Source organism: Vulpes vulpes, chromosome 1 (assembly GCF_048418805.1).
Source record: "Vulpes vulpes isolate BD-2025 chromosome 1, VulVul3, whole genome shotgun sequence".
Classification (NCBI taxonomy): domain Eukaryota; kingdom Metazoa; phylum Chordata; class Mammalia; order Carnivora; family Canidae; genus Vulpes; species Vulpes vulpes.
In genome coordinates, this window is record NC_132780.1 from 161,562,897 (window position 1) to 161,583,167 (window position 20,271).

At 35.2% G+C, this 20,271-nt stretch overlaps 1 protein-coding gene across 4 annotated transcripts in view; it reads left to right on the forward strand.

Annotated features, from left to right (window-relative positions):
- Positions 1-20,022, forward strand: part of COL19A1 (collagen type XIX alpha 1 chain) — a 312,174-nt gene extending 292,152 nt beyond the window's left edge. For 2 of the 4 annotated variants that reach the window (XM_072735110.1, XM_072735118.1), the window contains 4 exons: positions 5,580-5,708; positions 12,237-12,314; positions 12,492-12,608; positions 16,824-20,022. In XM_072735110.1, the coding sequence (XP_072591211.1) occupies positions 5,580-5,708; positions 12,237-12,314; positions 12,492-12,608; positions 16,824-16,855 (356 nt within the window). In that variant the 3' untranslated portion in view covers positions 16,856-20,022. Of the gene's footprint in view, positions 1-5,579; positions 5,709-12,236; positions 12,315-12,491; positions 13,937-16,823 lie in introns of all 4 variants that reach the window. The other 2 variants (XR_011996755.1, XM_072735126.1) reach the window with 2 other exon arrangements.
- The last annotated feature ends 249 nt before the right edge of the window (positions 20,023-20,271 follow it).

A 20,271-nucleotide genomic window follows, 5' to 3' on the forward strand; every position in this document is an offset into this window, starting at 1 on the left:
TTGGGGAGGAACTACCTAGCTGTATAGAGAAAGAAATCTCTAAGGCCACTTCTTCTTCTTCTTTTTTTTTTTTTTTTTTTTTTGAGATTTTATTTATTTATTGATGAGAGACACACAGAGAGAGGCAGAGGTATAGGCAGAGGGAGAAGCAGGCTCCCTACGGGGAGCCTGATGCAGGATTTGATCCCAAGACCCCTGGATCATGACCTGAGCCAAAGGCAAACACTCAACTACTGAGCCACCCAGGTGCCCCTAAGACCACCTCTTAAACAGGCTTCCAACTAGTTCTTTTTATTTTAGTTCCCCTCCTTTACCACGCTTCCAGAAGTAATTTGTATTGCCCATTCCTGAGCCTTCTAAGGATTTTGCGGTTTAGAACAGGTTGTTTCTCAGCTTCTAGCATAAAGATATAAAGATAGTTTTCTTGAGTCTGCTAAGTCATCTGTCACCCAGTTATCTGGTTCTCAGCTTCCAAAATTTTGTCATGTTATCTTTCATAGTCTCCCCATTCTTATGCTTTTATGGCTGTTAAAAAATCTTACTATTGCTTTAGAGGGATTCAGGTGCATGTGTTTAATCCACTGTCTTTACTCACAATAACATTGCAGAGCAGCAAGTTTACAAAGATGGCAAAGGATTAGGTCAGAAATCAAATGTAGCAGTAACAACCCTTGTGTTACAATGAACCACAAAATGAATATGAATCTACCAAATGATACTGTGGAACTCACAGTTAAAATGAAACTCGAAAGTAATTATTTAAATATATGAAAGGAAATTACTCTCCTGATATTTTCTGCCCTTAGGAGAAAACTGCATCTAATTTTGGTTTCCACGTTTAAGAGATGTTATGAAAAAGCACTGGAATAATAAAGCCAAAAAGTGATTTACAAAACAGATGGCCAAATCTGAGTAAAAGTTATTTAACCTGAAGGCTAAAAGGTAACAATATTATCAAATAGATGATTGATTTCCTAAGGGAAATACTCATTAACTACTTCCTGTTTCCATCATAGAGTGTCAAAAGATAATAAGTTGAAGCTGTACCCATAAAACATTTGAAAGGGCATTAGGAGAAAAATGATAAATTTCTTTGTTTGAAACTATTTACAAATTCTACCTGTAAAATAGAAGGTAGACTTGGGCCAGATGATTTCTGAATGTCCCTTCATTCTCCATATAATATAATTTATCAACACATTAATATTAATGTCTGCATTATGCTGATGAGCCTATTCTCTAGGGAAGGCAAGCCATTGGTCTTATTCATTAAAATGACTGCTCTGGGTTTGCACTGGCAGATGGAATATGTGTTTTTGGTTTATGTAAGCTCCTATCTGAACTCTTCAATTTCTTGCCTCATTAGAAAGCATTGCCAAAAACAGTTTAATTGACCAAAGATCCCTGAAAACAGGGGGAAAACAATTAAGAATACAGGTCTTTACAATTTATGTAGAGGCTCAAAAACATATTATTTTAAAGTGTAGAGCATTAGAGCAAGTTTCAGAAGTAATTATCCTTTTGCTAAATGACTATTTCTGAGTATATCTTAAAGCTAGATCATTAATAGCTAGAAGTAATTATCTAAAAGAATTGTTTTACTAAAAATATTAACCACCTAAAGCAAATTACTTATAAATTCAATTCATACATTAAAGAGGAAAAAATTAGTACTGTGATTATTTGTATTTAGACACTGAAGGTATTCAAAGAGATATATCTCAAATTAATAAAAATTATATTGGGGCCCCTGGGTGGCTCAGTTGGTTGAGCATCTGACTCTTGGTCTCGGCGCAGGCCATGATCTCATGGGTCATGAGACCAAACCCTGCCTCAGGCTCTGTGCTCAGTGGAAAGTCTGCTTAGATATTCTCTTTCTCCCTCTCCCTTTGCCCCATCCCCACTTTCACCCATGCTCTCTTGCACACTCTCTCTCAATCTCTCTCAAATAAATACATCTTTTTTAGAAAAAAAGAAAAATTGTACTGAAATATGTATCTCCTTTAAGTGTAAAATGACAACATGCAGTTTTGAATAGAATTTCATATTTGTTTATAAAACACCCAGTTTATAATTTCATATAATAAAAATATATCTGCATCCAATATGATTTGCAAAATTATAACTATATACTAATTACAAATGTATTTTATCTATGAAGTTATTGGAAATAAATGCATGAACATCAACCAAACATATTCCAGGTGGATAGTCAGGTAATAAGAAGTTTTGCCAGAAGGCCTGTGATTTAATATCACTCAGGGATGAATCCAGAGATTCTCGTCCTCTGGATGTTGTGATGCTTCCATTCTTCTTGCTTTATAATTTGACAAAAGGAGTATAGAGTGATTACTCCTTTAATAACTATACCTAATAGTCCATGTTTGTTGGGGCTCTTCCCTTAATAATTCTATTTGAAAATAAATTTGTTTTACTTTCTCATGTAGTATAAGAGCCTAAATTTTTTAAACAAATTGTTTATCAAAAGCCCATTGAAAAATAGGTTTTACTAGGGAATAATTTCCTCTGTATCAGAAGTTTGTAATCCATACATATCTGCTTAAGTGAAATGTACCTTTATGGTTCAACTGAATGAACTAAACTGAATAAAGAGGCTAGAGAAAACTGGAGTAACTCTTCACAAGGTCTTTATGATTTGGCCTTTCTAACTGGTACTACTATTTCCAGAATGTTGCTGTCATTTGGCCTTACCCACAAAGTAAACACTAATTTAATCACTAAGAAAAGTACCTGGAAAATTTGCACCAAACCCATGCTGAATTCTTTACATTAAAGATTCACTTTTTTCTTACACACTAGATGTATCCTTAAAAAATTGGGTGTAAAATAGTTTTACAAATGAAATCATTTGAATTTGCTTTTTGAAGAAAATATGTGAAAATAAAAAAAAAAGAAACAATGCAGTGAATATCTTTTGTCATGCTAAGGATATGCCCTGCTCCAGTTTCTGTTTTAAATCTAATTATGCATATATTCTATTTGTTAAATGTGAGATATATGAAATATAAACAAACTAAGCAAGTTTAAATAAAGAATCCAATGACAGATTGTATTTATAATGGGCTTTGGATAAATTTACATTAATGATTTCACTAAAATTAATTCCTAGGGCAGTAAAGTATTAAATATGGTTTTTAGGAAAAAATTGAACTGGACGTTGGCCTATGTAGGATTTATAACTGAGAAGTCAATAGTAATAAGTACACTTTTGGAATGATTATTCAAAAAAGCAATTCCGAGAAGGAATGTCTTATATTATGGAACAAGTTTCTAGTCATAACGTAAAGTTTATCAGCAGATAATTTTTATAGCATCTGGGGCTTGTAAAACATGGATAACAGCACAGGATGCTAATCTCTTTCAGGCCTTCTCTGATATTCCTGAACAGGAGCACTTAATACAGAAAGCATAAAATGCCCAATGCAGGGCCCTGATTACAGAGAATGTGTAATTAATGTAATATAATTATAGTTCTTATTTAGGAATTTATTTTAGAGTGAAAAATAGTTATATTTTCATATTTCCATTTTCTTTGAACTTCCTCAGTTTCCAGATCCTTTCAATTTCATGAGCTACTAATGCCCTGATGTTCTGTAATATACTCACTTTTATCCAAAGGCATTATTGACTCATTAGTAAGTCTCTAAATAAAGTATTAATAGTTGCATGACACCAGTGCCACCTATAATGATAGTTTCATTACCTTATGACTGAACTCACCTTACCAAAGCCCCTTTAATTAGTCCTCGCTTTCCTCCCTGGGTTCTTTCTTTAGGACCCAGATAAATAGTATTAGGCTCCAGGCAGTTTGGGGAATGAACAAAAGGGCAAACGGCAATGATATGTTTTTTGGGAAGGCAGCGTTGCTTTTGCGAGAAGTATTCAATTCATAAAGGTCACATCACTCAACACCTGCAAAAGATTTTGTTATTTTTATTGACATTTCTAAGTGTTCTGGGTAATTTGTCAACTTCTCATGACTTGTATGTTCTTCATTTCAGTGTTTTCTTCAGGGTCACAGAAATGTGTAGAAGCTTTTTATTATTTTTACTCTGTCTACACTTGGAATTCAGTGAGAGCATGCTCATCTGCACCAATGCTGAATATTTTTCTTTGGCCAAATTAGATATATACCCTACTAAAACTATGACTAAATAATGAGACTAACTGGAAATCAAAACAGAAGAAAAGAATAATATTGAGGAAAGAATAATATTGAAGTTGTATAATAAGACGTGTTTTTAAAAAAAGCAAATTTGGGGCACTTGGGTGATTCAGTCAGTTAAGCATCTGCCTTTGTCTCAGGTCAAAATCCCAGGGTCCTGGGATTGAGCCCAGCATTGGGCTCCCTGCTCCCTGCTTGGTGAAGAGACTGCTTCTCCCTCTACCTCTGCCTCTTCCCCTGCTTGTGCTTGTGCTCTCTCACTCTCTGTCAAATAAGTAAACAAAATATTTTAAAAATATAAAAAGCAAAATTGACAAAGTACAATATTTTCCTAGTCTAGAAATTAAACAGTGAAATCATAGTGAATATGAAACCAATGACCATTTTTTAATTAAAAATCTATTAATAATACAGTCTTATTCAAGGATATAAAGTGTCACATTATTGTATGGGTTACCTATAACTGCATAAGAAAATACTTTAAAATGTTAGTAACTTAAAACATTATTATCTCACATTTTCTGTGGGCCAGGGACTTGAGGGGTTGCTTAATTTTGTGTTTCTGGCTCAGAACATACAACAAAGTTCCAGTTATGATGTCAGCCAGGGTTGCAGTCATCGGAAGGCTTGACTGGGGCCAGAAGATCCACTTCCAAGTTCACTCACATGGATGCTGACAGGTGGCCTCAGTTCAAATCCATGTGGGCCTCTCCATGGGTCATCTTAAATGTCCTCATTACATAGCAGCTGGCTTTCTCCAGAGTGAGCAATCACACTGAGCAATCTAAGAAAGAGAGAGAGCAGCCAGAAAGCCACAGCACCTTTTATGACTTATTTTCCCTAGTTACATAGTCAATTCTGCTTTTTTTGTTTATTCATTTGAAATGAAAAATAACTCCAGCCCACACTCAAGAAGAGAGGAATTAGGCTTCATCTAATCCCGTTTGGAAGAGAATGTCAAAAAAATTGTAAACGTATTTTAAATGACCACACACTTTTGCAACAAGCTAGAAAGTGGCTTTAATTTATTAAGACCTTTTAATGGAAACCTAAAATTCTCTCCATAAGCCATTACCAGAGGTTAATTAGCTTCCAGGCTAGTGTTCTTTCCAGTAGACTTGCTACATCTCTGAAGCACTGAAAATTCTCAGACCCTCTGTTCAGCACAGGTGGTCTACATTTATATTCAGACAACTTTGTACAAACCATTTTGCTTGACCAATGAATAAAATAACTATCTCAGGAATCAAGTCAATTTAGTACATTAGACGTACTTAAATTGAATATCAGGTAGGGTGATTTTTTTGTTGAATTTCATGTAAAAATTTTGAAAAATTTTGATGCAAAAAGTATTTCTATTACATGGCATATTTTTTTTCTTTCATAAATAAAGAGAGGATGGCTGTGTTCCTATCACAGCTCAAGCTGCCAGCAGCAATGTTGGCTGCTCAAGCTCATGGGAGGCCTGGTCCACCAGGAAAGGATGGATTACCTGGGCCACCAGGAGACCCCGGACCCCAAGGTAAGTCTTCTTGCTGTTTTTTTTTTTTAAATCTCAATACTTAGAACATGCTAATTACAGTTAAAGCAAATATGTATGTACATATATGTATATGTTTATATGTACACACACATACATAATGATTTAATATAGAATCTCATTAATATTTGACATTCTAGAACTTGAGTTTCTAACTATTATTACTTCAAGCTTAAAACTGACTAATAATCACATTCTAATCTAAATTCATTTTAATAATAATATTTGTTATAAAAATAATTGCAACAATATGAGCTTATATGTCATTATCTTGTGAGAATCAGAGTTGTTTGTGCCTCCCTATTGATGTAAGTTCAACAACAAGAATCATCTTAGTATCTCGAAGAAGCTGAGGAGAGGGTCTTAAGAGATGACACTACATCAGTGATTTAGGTCCAAGTAAAATTTTGAGAAATTTTAGAATCCTTCCCCATATGCTTTCTAAGTTTTAAAGCAAAACTTTATTTAAATTGGCAAATAAGTATTGTCCCACTGATGACAATTTGACAGAACATGGTTTTGAGCATAGTTTGACTAAATTAAACCAGCAAGGCCATTTTGTAAAAGTCTGGTTAGCAATCAGCAGAGAAACCAAACAGACCTTGGTTTAGAGGATTTGCAACTGACAAGGAAATATTAAATCCAGTAAGTACATAGCATGAAAGATAAAAGTGGGGAAACTCCTTTTCATGTGTTACCACTGAGGAGCTCAAAGGTCCTCCTTAAAGTAATCAAAAGTTTGTATAAAGGAGGAAACGGAGAGTGAACATCAAAATTGCATAGGAATACAGTCCAAAATACTATATATACAGAGAATTCTTTTTCTTTCACTAATTCACTGTCCTTCCTACTGCTTCTCTGTAATATGAGCCTGGTTTTCCATAGGAAGTGCCCAAATAATTGACAAGCTCTTCGTCATCTGAAAGAATAATGATCTCCAAGGACAGGGTCTGTTACAGTCTTAACCTTCAGTCACAGCTGACAAGGTTTTTGGTCTAGTTAGCACAACGTAAAACAATGGAAACCTCATTCTAGGTCACCTACACTAAACAGTCTGTCCTGCCTTTCCCTGAGATCATGAAGAGTTCTGGCTGATAGTTGGAAAAAATTGTGTAGAAACATGTATAGCCTTCTGTGTGCTCTATTGTATAGAAGGCGGTTAATTATTTTCTTTCACTAGTTGGGTCTGTTGTGAGGTCAGAATCTATGAATCTGGAACAAAGAGCTAGAAGACCCATCTAAAGATGGGTGATGCCTCAAACCAGGTGAAGGATAAGAACTGTTAACACCAATAACAGAAAAAATACAGACTGATGCTTCAAACAGCTGTGGTCAAAGAGGACAAGAACAGTAGGGGAAAAAATCAGGTTTATCAAGGAAAATAGTTCTGGACCTGGAGTCACCTGCCCACACAAACACCTGTCTGCAGCCTCCCTCTGCATGTGGGGAAGGCCTATCTGGAAGGCTCTCCATCAGAGGCAATTCCAACACAGCAGTGTTAGGGAAGCTTTGGAGAAAGACTTCTATTCATTTATCTTCTGTCTTGTGAAAGATTTCTGTGGGATTTATCTGTTTGCTTAAGAAATCTTCTAGATTACTTCTACTCCTGATCAGACTTTTTGACTCAGTTCTTGAATTGGAAAAATGTCCCTTTATGATTTCCAACTTCTTTAAGACCAATGTTTAATAAAATTGACAAAACGTGCACAATCCGGCAGCACATGTACTAAAATTGACAAAACTTTTGTCCCACCGTGGAGTTTCTGACGACGCACCTTTGAGTGTAACTTAGTTAGGTGTCTCCTCAACTTTCATATGATGGCTCCTTTTCAGTATTTGTTAAATTTGCCAGAAAAGTGGCAAAAAAAAAATAAAGTCTGCATAAAATACGGTCCATATTTAAGGCATATTTGCCTGTAGTTGTGCTATACTGATAAAGCCACCAAGAAATTTTACCGTAAAAAAAGAAAACAAGAGGCTGCTATTTGATTTTTGGTGCCTCTCCAGGAGTTCATATGTAATTGTTTTTCTGTGGTGGTAGAGAAATAGACATGAAGTGTTCAGGAGATAAAGTTATTCATATACGCTCAAAGTTTTGCTCTGCCTGATTTAAAAGTTTTCTCCAAAAGGAAAGACAGAAATGTATATAAAACTGTTACCCTAGTGTCCATCACAGACGTCAGATGCTGGGGGCTGAATTCATCCTCTTCGTGACACAGCGTGATTGAGTTTGAGAAAAGATTGAAGTGAGAAATGCAGCACAGAAAGGGAAGGAAAGTGTGGGCACCGAGCATGGAACAGCATGCTGTGCCCACTCATAGATTCTGTTTGATGATGGCTCCTCCGAAATTTCTGAGACTTTTTGGGGGGTGTTTTTAGGAAAGAAATCCATTTTCATTTAAAATGAAGTGGTTTGTATTAAAATGTGTACTATAGAATGAGTCCTTTATTATCTTATTATCTTAAGAGCCAGGCAGAAATTCAAAGGGATCTCCTAAGTTTCCTGCGCCTATTCTGAGAAGCAGGAGATGTGCAGAGAGCAATGAGGACATTGATGCGAGACTAGGATAAGCACTCAATCCTAGCCAAGAACGAAAGGTAGTGCTCCTACCAAGATTCTGACAATGAAAACGTGTGGCTCCTCTCCCCAGTCTTCTTGCAGTGAAAATAGAAACCAGTGTGATTCTGAGTTGAGACACTTCGTTTGCATTTCCCTGGAGTCCCAAAGGGGGTGATCGTTGGTGTCTTTTTGAAATTCAAAAGCATTTTTAGACAGGTTATATTTTAACCATCCTGTGGGTTTCTGATTCTTGCCTTCCTCCTGTGCAGTGAGAGAACTTTCCTTGGTGTTCATTCCCACCTCATATCTGCAGCATGGGGTCTGATGGCTTGTGCATGGGGGATGAGCAAGTAGGTACCACAGTAGGATCAAAGAAGCCTGGGTGACATGATGCAGCTGGGTTTCCATAGATAATCAAGAGAGACAGATATTCCTAACAGACCTTATCCTCTTGGGCGAGTTTTATGAGAATGAACTATATTTAAACTTTTCCCCAACACAACTGATTCTCCACCTCTGAAAATTCTGAAGAGCAGATGCTACCCTTGAAAGCCCTGTTTCTGGAAAAAACCCACCCACTGAGTAGCTGTGGAATTAGTAGCAGAAAACAGATCCAGCCATGCCATGTGTCCTCCATCCATTTTGGAAGGACCTTATTGGGAATGGTTAGTTGCTCTTACTTTTGAACTTTTAAAGTTTTGCTGTGATTGGTGTATAATGAGGAAAGCATTCTGTTATTTGTAAGCCAGTGACCCCCAAGGTAGTTCATGTAACTGATACAGATTTGACATTTCAAAAATTTTTTTAGCAGTAAGGGCCTTAGGAAATGGGCGGCACATATACCAAAATGACAGGTGCACTGCAGTTGATCAGTGACCTAGGACCGAGGAAGCAGGACAACTTGGAAGGTGTGCTGTGGGCCCCCCTGTGAAGAGCCAGCCAATCCCTCCCAAAATGCTGGAAACATTCCTTGTGTGGCCTTATTGGTCCAGTATGCAGATAGATGCACAGATTTACAGTTTAGAAGTAAATCCCTGGGATCAAAACAGAAATCTGTCTATATAAAGTCTGCCATGTAAAACACTACAACAAGCCTCAAGTTTCTCTAACAACTAATTCCTATCTCCAGACACTGTAGATTAGGACCTTGCTGTTGTTTTCTTTCCCTACCTGAGCTACAGTGATAGCAAACTGTCACCCTGCACACTGGTAGGCCATGGAAATACATGTCCATTAACAGATACGCCTGCCTTTTATTATTTTCTACTTTTCAAGAGCTTGATTCTAAAAAATGGGAAATTTATTGACTTTCTTAGCATTCTTATCTGAAGTTTTGTTGTGAAGCAATTATAAAATAAGACCCTATGGCTTTATGGCAGCCTTTATAAGAAATTAACTTGAGACCTTATTAGGAAATTTGAGAGTAAAAGCTCTCATGTGCTTGTACAATCCAACAGCAATAATAGGTAGTTATTAACCTAATGAACTGAGAGCTTTGTACAAATAAATCATTACATTTGACAGGAGAAATGTAAATGTTACTCTATTATACAAATATGTGAATTACTGTTTCTTTGTGATACCATAGGCACTGAAATCCACGTGGAATAATAAATTTTTGCATTATATTAAAATCTGATAACTGAATTTGAATATGTAAGTTTTAGTAGATAGGGTCCCCGTTTGGAATTTTGTTACAGTCTTGTTAATCCACTTGATAATTAAAAGTTCATACACCTTTTTCTTTTTTTCTCTCTTCCTCATTTTTCAGCCTATGATCTCAAGTACTTACTGAGATAGCTTGAGGGTCAACTATATAATTTTTCATAATAGTTGGACCTGGGTTGAACTATCAAATATACCTCATGTAACAAATGTTACTGTACTACAGAAATATTTAAATAATGGAATTAGAAGGGTGCTTTCAAATGACCCTAAACGTAAGCATTTTTCCCAATTGCTCACACAGGTTAAATGAAAGTTACTTATATAAAAGAAATCCTGGTAATATTTTACATTTGAATATGTATTGACTTTGGACATCATGCCATATGTTCAAACCACTATTGTCTCTAAAATCTAGGATTATATTGAATATCTGTAACAGTTTTCAGGTATGAATGTGTGAAAATTTCTCCCTGGATATATTTCCAATTTGCACCTCAAAATACTTCCTGAGTGTGTATGCTTTTTTCCCACTATTTTCACATTTATGATTAGGTCACACCTCCAAAGCAAAATATAATGGTGTGGTGATATTATTTCGATTATAATGTGTATACTGCATGGTCAAGTAAAAATGAAGACAGCAACCCCAAAACTAATGTCTAATTCTCAACAATAATGAGAAATAATTTATCTTATATACTGCTCATAGAAAACATTAGGATTTCTCTTCTTATCATGTTCTGCTGTAATAACACACCTTTATAGAAAGGCACAACTAAGTCAGGACCTACTTTCACTACTGAGATACTCTCCTTATTATCTTTGTTGTGTGTTTGCATGCTTTGTTCATTTCGGTAGGTGTCGTCTTTGAGCTGCTGTTTAAGTATGAAAAGTTGGAAATTAAACTCTATTTACCATCATCATGAAACTCTCATAGCCGCAAGACCTTTTCATCAGAGTCTTACATGGTTGCCAATATATAAAACAGAGATTAAAAAGTGTTTTATGCTTTTTATTCTTTTATTTGCAATTTTATCTCTTTTTTTAAGTAGAGTTGATACACAACATTACATTAGTTTCAGGTGTATGACATAATGATTAGCAAATCTATGCATTACGCTGTGCTCCCCACAAGTGTAGCTCCCATCTGTCCCCATACAACACTATTACAAAACCATTGACTGTATTCCCTATGCTGTAACCTCTTATTCCCGTGACTTACTCATTCCATAATGGGAAGCCTGAATCTCCCACTCCCTTTCACCCATTTTGCCCATTCCTCCTCTCCCCTCTAGCAACCATCAATTTGTTCTCTGTATGTATAGGTCTGATTCTGCTTTTGTTTGTGTATTTATTTGTTTCATTTTTTAGATTCTTTATGTAAGTGAAATCACACTTTGTCTTTCTGCTTTTTAAGAGCAGAGATATGGACTCCCAGAGGCACAAATTACTCTGCACTACTCTAACTCTGGTGACGACAAGCATATTCAAGAATAAGAATGATTTTATATTAAAATGTATACAGATCTTAGACCTAATTCATTTTGGCTAAAGGGTCTAATTGATGAAGTGAGCTTAGATGAATCTCTCCACCTCCTTGTATTCTATCATTGTTGAACATCTAGTCCTTTGCAGTTATGTGCTGCCATGTAAAAACATGTGGTTACTGTTTTAACTTTCCTTGAAAGAGATATAATGTTGATATGGTCAGTAATTTGAACAAAGACCTGATTTGTTCTCTCCTGATTTCTGAGGTGGATGGCTTTCCATTTACTCACACTCTTACTGTTATTTATTAAAATCATGAATTTTTGTTCCTTTCATTCCCTTTACTTCTTGAACTAAGGTCCAGATTCTTGTTGTCATATCATCTTGTCCTCATCCTAAGCAGAACTTTTTCAGAATACTTCTTATATTTAGCCTGTATCTATCCTCCAGTGAGAATTTCAGTTGAAGAGGGTGCACGTACCTTGTCATAGCTATGAAAGATGGTATGAATGACTGATTTATTTAGGTATCACTTTTCAGTGCCAAAAATCTCACTATCAGTAGTCTGACTAGTTGGAACTTTTATGGTAGCTGCATATTTCTAAGATTCTCAATGCATTTGGCACGTAATCTGCTCAATATGTAAGCCTAATGTGATTATAAAGCATAACAGATGGCTAATATACTGTTTATGTTTAAGTAGTATGGACTAAGAACAGGATTCTTACACTTGCTCTGTGGCCATAGAACACTCTAACTTCTTATGTCTCTCTTTTTATATATCTCTCATTTAGGCTACCGAGGACAGAAGGGAGAAAGAGGGGAGCCTGGAATTGGGCTTCCAGGAAGTCCGGGTCTTCCTGGGACTTCAGGTAATAGTGATATTATCTTCACAACACAAGAAAGCCTCTAAAAACAGGAACTGCACCTTCTTGCCTGTGGCCCTTATGTGTTGCTACAGGTGAAGTTGAATGACCCATGTTGGTTGGAGTGAGGGAGGAAGAGCCATATGTGATCTGCATTCTCATGGGGGTCTTTTATTTCATTAGCTCCGGGTTTGCCAGGCTCACCAGGTGCCCCAGGGCCACAGGGCCCCCCAGGACCTAGTGGAAGATGTAATCCAGAAGATTGCCTCTATCCTGTGTCTCATGCTCGTCAGCGGACAGGTGGGAAATAAACACACCTGAGGAAGACTTGACATTGGAGCTATCTTAATACTATCAAACCCTCATGATATGTGGGTGGCTTTTTTTTTTCATTTTGGTTTTTGGTAGGCCAGACATTAAAAGCACAATTGGAATCCTATTCCTATAGTAATTGGGATATCATCATTTTCATCTTTTCCCAAATTCATTCCATATGTTTTGCTTCACCATTACTATGATTTTTATTCAGGATCTTCTATGAAGTAAGCAAGCAAATCTTATCATTAATTCTTCTTCAAGATGAAATTACATCTTTCAAGTTAGTAGGCTGAGGGTGATATATATTTTCTAATCTTATCAACTTGTCTTTGGCCTTTGATTTCTGAATTTTTAAGTTTCAGATTTAAAGATTTCTTGGAGTTTAAATTTACCATCATTGCTAAAGATTTCAACTTTTTCGACATAATGCATTGCTCCTGCTCAATGTTTTTGACTACTTTTATAGCTGAAGAATTCTTATACTATCCTATATCCATCCTGCTTATGCAGAAAAATAGATAGGCAATAAGAGCTTCACTTCATAACTCATTTTGGAAAAAACCCAGGAAGCTATTTTATCAGGGAACCCCAAACCCACCATAGCCAATGACTGAAATGATTTTGTTAATTCTGTATGAGCTCAGTTCAAAGTAGTCACCACTGGCATGAATATGTGCTGCATGAAAAGAGGAGAACAAAGTCCAATTGTATGACAGTTCCACAAGAAAAGCCCAATACTGCAGTCTCTTCACTGAGCTTCTCATTTGGGGAACAGAAGGCAGTTTCCCCCAAGAGATATTTGATGGTGAAGGCATCAAGCTGTCTTTGGTACCTTTGAAGCTGAAATGGCCTAGCAAGGCCTTGGAGTCCTTGTATCCATTACTCTTCCAACTGGATAACTCTTCGGTTTTAAGACAAGAACTGGCCATCAGAACAAAGACTGGATTTGTAGCAATTGGGAAAGAAACTCCTTGATCTAGAAGATGACGGTGTGATGTCTGCACATGCATATTGAGGAGGGGAAGCCCAAAAGCTCTTATGGAGAAACATTATTCTCAAGAAGCTGCAGCAAGAGGTACAGGGAAGCCAAGGAAAGCCATGGGACATGCAAGTAGTGCTCAGACCAAAGAGTTAGCACTAACTTCAGGGGGAACAGACATGCAAAGACCGCATCCTCTGACAAGGAGCAAAGTACAGTGATCACCAACCCAATTACTTACTAAAGTATTTTTATTGCCTAGCTATACATTATTCTGAGAGGTTGAAAACCACTGAACATTGGGCATGAGGATGCTGCTGAAATCTAAGCGGTGAGTGAGTGTGTGGCCCAGAGCCCTCCTGCCACAGAGATGAGGAAGCCCCACCTCTTCAAAGAGCAGTGCAAATTCTAGTTTGGCTAGAACAGGCTAGAATGGTTGCTTTTATCTGTTCATTGAAAAATGAATTTAGAGAGACAAGCCCACTGAGATTGGAACAAGCTGTGAACAGGGCTGTGTAGGGAAGCTTTTGTTGAAATGCACCCATGATTTGAACTGGTTTTCATTATAGATGAATGAACTGCTTGCTGGTCAGGTACTGTTTATACGGCTGTGCACACACACAACCTTTGAGTTATTTCATATTGAATTATGCTGTATATTTCAATTCCAGGTTTGTTTATTTTATTCTCTAAGGTTATCTTATTTATTTCAAATGTTTTTAACTTTAAATTGATTTTCTTCATTTTCTTTCCTGTGCAATACCTACAATGGTGCTGTGTTTTAGATGACACGATTAGAGTATACATATGCATTTTCTTAGTGAAATGATAAATTATCCCTCCCAGAAATGTACAGAGATCCAAAATCTGGTGCTATGTGTATATCTTGAGCTTTTAATTTGTTGAACTTTAATTTTTTGAATTTTCTGAAAGCTTACAACTCATTTGCCACTCCTTAATTTACTTGAACTTGTCATGAAGCTACACATTTTATATGTTTTCAAAGATTATTTTTTCACATTATTTGATAGGTTGTTTATCCTTTTGCCTCTTTGCTAACCCAAAAATACTTATTTTAGCATGTTCATGTTTTCATGAACTTTTTTGCTGATGGTGATCAATGTATTTTTTCCTTGTTTTCTTTGAGTTTCACATAGCCATAAAGACTCAGTTCATTTTCTTGTTTTATAACTTCTGTTCATTTTAATTCCACAGAATATATCATGCATCCTTTCTCACAAATTGTATATTTAGGAACCTTTATTTTTCTAAATTCCATTAATGCTGGGTTGGTTTACTCCTATTCCAATAATTGGATTTATTCAGGTGATTTAAGGAGGATAGAGAATGTGATGTTATATGATGCATATTACACAGTAGAGCTCGTTGATTCAAGCTCATTTGTTATAACTGACTTAACCTACCTTTGGCATAAGTAGAAAAACAGGACGGAGTCCACATGCAACGAGCTCCTCTCACCCTACGTATCATTTACCCACCAACACCTGTTCTTGTCTCCCACAAGCAAGAGCAGTGAGAAAGGCTGGGCCCAGCTAACACAACACCAAACAAAATGGACATTCAGCAGTTGCCTAATTCCCTTAATATTAAGAAAGTGGATAATTAAGGCCTCAAAGTAGGGTGGGAAATCTTCTCCTACATAACGTGGTGGTTGCAAACTCTGTTGTATCATTTTATTCCATTCCAAAGCATTTGTTTACTTTCAGATAGATGTCAGTGGTGTCTACAGCAGGGAAGAAGAATTATCAAATTTCCTGAATTATCTCTTATTTGGATTCCAGAATAATTATAGGCCAGGATGACAATTAGTAATTAAAACTAGGTTTGCCCTATATAAGTAGGTTTAGGTTCCAGTCTAACATTTTATACCAAGATCAATTAACACTTTCAGATAAAATTCTTTCTAAGCAAAGAACAAGATATGACTTCAATTAATATTCATAGCCTTTGGAATCTAAAGAAAAAGGAAGAATAATTCATGAGTTTGTTCATTGTTCTTTCCTACTGAATACATTAACCACTTCTTCCTAACTATAAGAGAAACACACCAGTCTTAACCTTTGAAATTTCTATGTGATCACAGTAATTTAATTAATGATTTTAAAGTAATCCCATACATATCTCTATATTTCATGACACTGTTGAAATTATAAATTTTGTCACTTACAGAACTTAAGTAATTATCTTAAGATATGTTATAATAATGCCATTTAATGTTTGGATTATAAAATATTTTTTTATGAATATGTTTTAGGAATTAAATAAGACTTAGCTTTTCTGCAGTCTTTCTCTTCTGTTGAGAAACTATGATATACCTCCTTTTGTCCACAAGATGGTGTTTAAAGAGATTTGAATCAGAAGAACTGAACAGACTTGCAGAAATACAAGGCTAGAAATAGTTTAGTGGACAACTAAATCAGACCCTTGCCTTTGCACTTATTTTATTTTTTTTACTTTTGTAAATAATTTCTTATCAATTTGTGTTTTGTTAATTTGTTTTGTTAATTTATGTTCTTCCTCATTTTAAGTATCTTTATGAAGAAGGCACAATAACCTGTGATTCCTTGGCTGTTTCCACTTTATTTCTTAAGTGGATTTATATACCTGGTTAACTTGCAACTTTACTATTGGTAACTTTAGTTTGTATACAACCCTCATATTTTAGTGATTAACATGAAAACACCTAAGTATTCATCCTACTTTTTTGACAGGATACTCTCTTTTGATGGACAAGTAAAAAGCACTTAGCTTATCTCAAGATGTAGACCACATTGTATAAAATTATACAAAATCTAAATCTCCATATTGTTCAAGATACTTAAAATTTTTAAATTTAAAAATTAGATTTGTACAATGTTTCTATTTTTCTAGAAATATATCATTATTTACAAAAGCAAGATAAGCATCACTATTTTTCAAATTACCATTATAATTTTCCTAACGGTGGTAATAATGCCCTGAGATTGAGAATTTCTAGTTTAAATTATATTCTTCAGTTTTTCTCAATGAATTCTCAGAATCATTTTGCAGATTGGTTCATTGCTTTTGTTCTTCATTTTTTTCACATTTGCCTGTGTTCATTTTCTTAAGACACATAAGTGTTTATTGTTCTTTCTTCCCAATGTTCTCTCTTAGTACTTTAGTATTGAGGGACATGCCCTTTATCTCAACCCCTTCTATCCTCTTTCCTCTCACAGAGACTACACAGGCTTCTCAGAGGAGGAAATGAAGGAAAGAATTGAATTTGTATCTTTTATGCCTCGGTATTTCTAAGTGACTTAGCCCATTGAAGTCATTGATTAGTTGGCTGGCAGTGGTAGCATTAATTCTATTAATTTTTAATCACTAGGAAACTCAGGAAACAAGACAAATGGATGTCTTCAGTTTTACTATGTTGGGTAGCTGGAGCTATAATCCAAACATTTTACTCAACAAAATCATGCCAGACTAACTGATCGATTTAAACTGAATGAAGAACCCATTGAGCACAGAGAAAATTCACTCAGACAAGCAGACCCAAAAGAGCAAGAACTTACCTCAAAGATAAGGCAGGTTTATAAAACCAAAGCCAGGTCTAAAAAATTTTGTGTTCAGATAATACAGTAATAAGTGATAGGTACATGGTACTACTCAAGGAGTTAGCTACTTGCTTTATGTATTTGTCAAAAGTGAATACTAATCAAGTAGGAGATTTCATTAAACTTATGTGGTATTTCAATAAGAATTAAGTTTATCAGAAAGGTGTGTGTAGTCTGACCATAATAAGCTTATGGATATAAAGATGCTAATTAATTTACATTTTTTTAATTTTGCTGTATTATTTAAAGTATATTGTAGGGATAAATATTTTTCAGTGTATTGATGTATTTAAATTCAGATTGATTTATGGCATATTTTATAACTATTTATTTTTAAAATGACATTTAAGGTGTATTTTTTCCCTATTTTGTTTGTTCTCTATCTTACCTCATCCAACTATTTAAGATTTCATTCGACATACTCAAGCTAAGTGGAATGGCACTAATTTTATTCTAAATCCCACTTGGATATAATGCTTTGAAGCCTTGATTCCTATATGTTCATGATACATAATGAGCTTTTTGCTTATCTTAGCAATAAAGGATCTGACCCTAAATCAGGGAATTCTAAGGTGTGGTTATTAACATCATTTCTACTCTTCACCACCTCACCACTTCTTGTGGCTGAAGCTCCACACTTCAGTTCCATTCTGGTAGGTCTCAACCACAAAGATGCCCCCAAAGCACTCGCATACCAAGCATGAGCCACACAGATGTCCAGGGAACCTGTAAACTGGACTATTGCAGGTTCATGTTTATACTGTGCTGGAAATTATGCTTTTGCTTGTCACAGGAATCAGTGCTTGGTTCACAATAATTAAGTTTATTACCCATTTCCCTGGGAGCTCATAAAAAGCCTGGTCTAATGATTGTGGATAAGGATTACAAGCAGAAACAAAAGTCAGAGAACGATCCATCCTTTGCAGCTTTTGTCCTACAAAAGTGATCACCTCACTAAAGTCATTTAAGACTCACTGGTATAGAGGGACCTGAGCAAGATAAGAAATATCACAGTTAATTCTCATAAATATAAGCTCTTATGTCATTAATGATAAGGCAATAAGAAACATAGCATGTTTCTTTAACAGAAATTGATTTTATCAAAATATGCCAGTGGATTTACATGTCTGCTTAGACTGGGAAATGATTTACATAGTTCTTAACTATTCTCATCTTCAGGTCCCCTTATTATATAATAAATTAACCAGGTGCTCTCTAAGGAATATTCTCAAGCCTTTTCTCAGACAGATTTTCAACTTGGAGGCTAATGACAAATTCAAATAAATCTTAAAAAGAAAAGTAGTTTCTTGGAGCCAGTTTCCCTCATTTGTTCTCTCTCTAGCTATTCTTAGAAAACTTGTTGGAATCAAGAGTAAGATGTGGAAGCATGTGAAGGAGAAAGGACAGATTGCCGTCTATTAAGACTAAAAATAATATGATCGTTCCCTTCTGATAACTGGATCTAACAAATATATTACACTTCCCCTCGCTAAACATTTAAAGAGCATTTGAGCATGTGTATTTACAGTCGTACCTTATAATGGTTAACAATTTTTACTTAATATTTACTGAACCATATGCACTTAATACCACCATCCCAGAACACAAACTCACTGAATACAATTAAGTACAACTGAAGAGTATTTTACTCAATTAAAAAAATACTTGGTCTATATTTATAGAGCACAAGTATTCTTTATTAAAAATATTTAAAACCACTTATGTCCATTGCAAAATTTATAAGTGGCAAAATCACTACTTTGCCAGTACTTTTTCTCATTAGTACTTTTTCACTTCTTTTGCCAGGGCTAACAGAAAAGGGGGATTTTCTTTATATTTGGTATGATTCTATGTATTTTTAGTTATCTTCTTCCTATATTAATTTTTAATTATAGATATTATATGTCAGAAACACTGTTGCAGCCAAAAAATCAAATAATACAGTCAGAGGTGATCTTCTAAAGCAGGGATTTACATCAGCTTATTTCAGATGGCAAATAAGTCAGATTTTAGTAATGTTGAAGAATAGCAATATTCATTTAGACAGCTTGACATATAAAGTGTCTATAATCAAATCAATCACATAATTGATATGACTACTCATTCATACTCTTCTGCTAGACAGAAGTCAATTATCCCAAACCATGCCAGTGAATTTTTGTGCTCACTCAACCTGGGAAGTGATTTCCATAGTTCTTAACCAACCTGTCAGATATTTGGGATGAAAATCATATCGTAATGCCATAGAAGCACTGACTAGAAATAAATAAGCAATCATTTGTCCTTGAGTAACATGCCAGTCTCTAACCAACCTTAATTATTCACAGACTGTTCTCTCAGAGAGTGCTTCATCCAACTTTTAAAAATACCTCAAAGATGTTTGGAAATATCTATTTTGCTAGAGAGAAAGATTTGGCTTAATTAAATATTTATCAACGCTCTTTCATTGAAGAGGATTTACTGGATGTTTTTCTTTGCAATTTCTCAGTCAAGTATTTACTGCTTCTGTAAACTATTTCACTTAACTGAATTTACAATGGATTGTTCCCACCATTTGGAATGTGCTGGTTTGCATAATCTATTTGTAAGTGGTTGTTTCCAATATAGCTTATGGTATCCGTGGAGCTTGTTCAGCCTTTTATATATCAAATTTGTAAAATAGTTAAATGAACTATTCTTTGAAATTTATTTTTTAAAAATTTTCTTATGAATACAATATTATAGAACTGGGAAACCTATTTATTTGCTTAATTTTTCTTTTGCTGTATTTGATTATGTCACTCCAGTTAAAATAAAACCATCTTTGTGAAAAGATAAAGCAATGCCTTTGCATTTATTTGGTTAGATGTTGCAGTACCTAAAAAGGTCTGCCATTTATATAAAGATCATTTTAAGTAGTTAGATATCTCTATTTCCAAAAATTATCCATTCCACATGAAGGAAAAACATCCTTCTCAATGTGTGTAAATGGCGCTCATTTTTGTAACCAAGTTGGAATCATATTCCTTAGCACAATTCATGCTCAAAGCACAGAACTAGATGCCATAAGCAGCTTTAAAGAAATCCA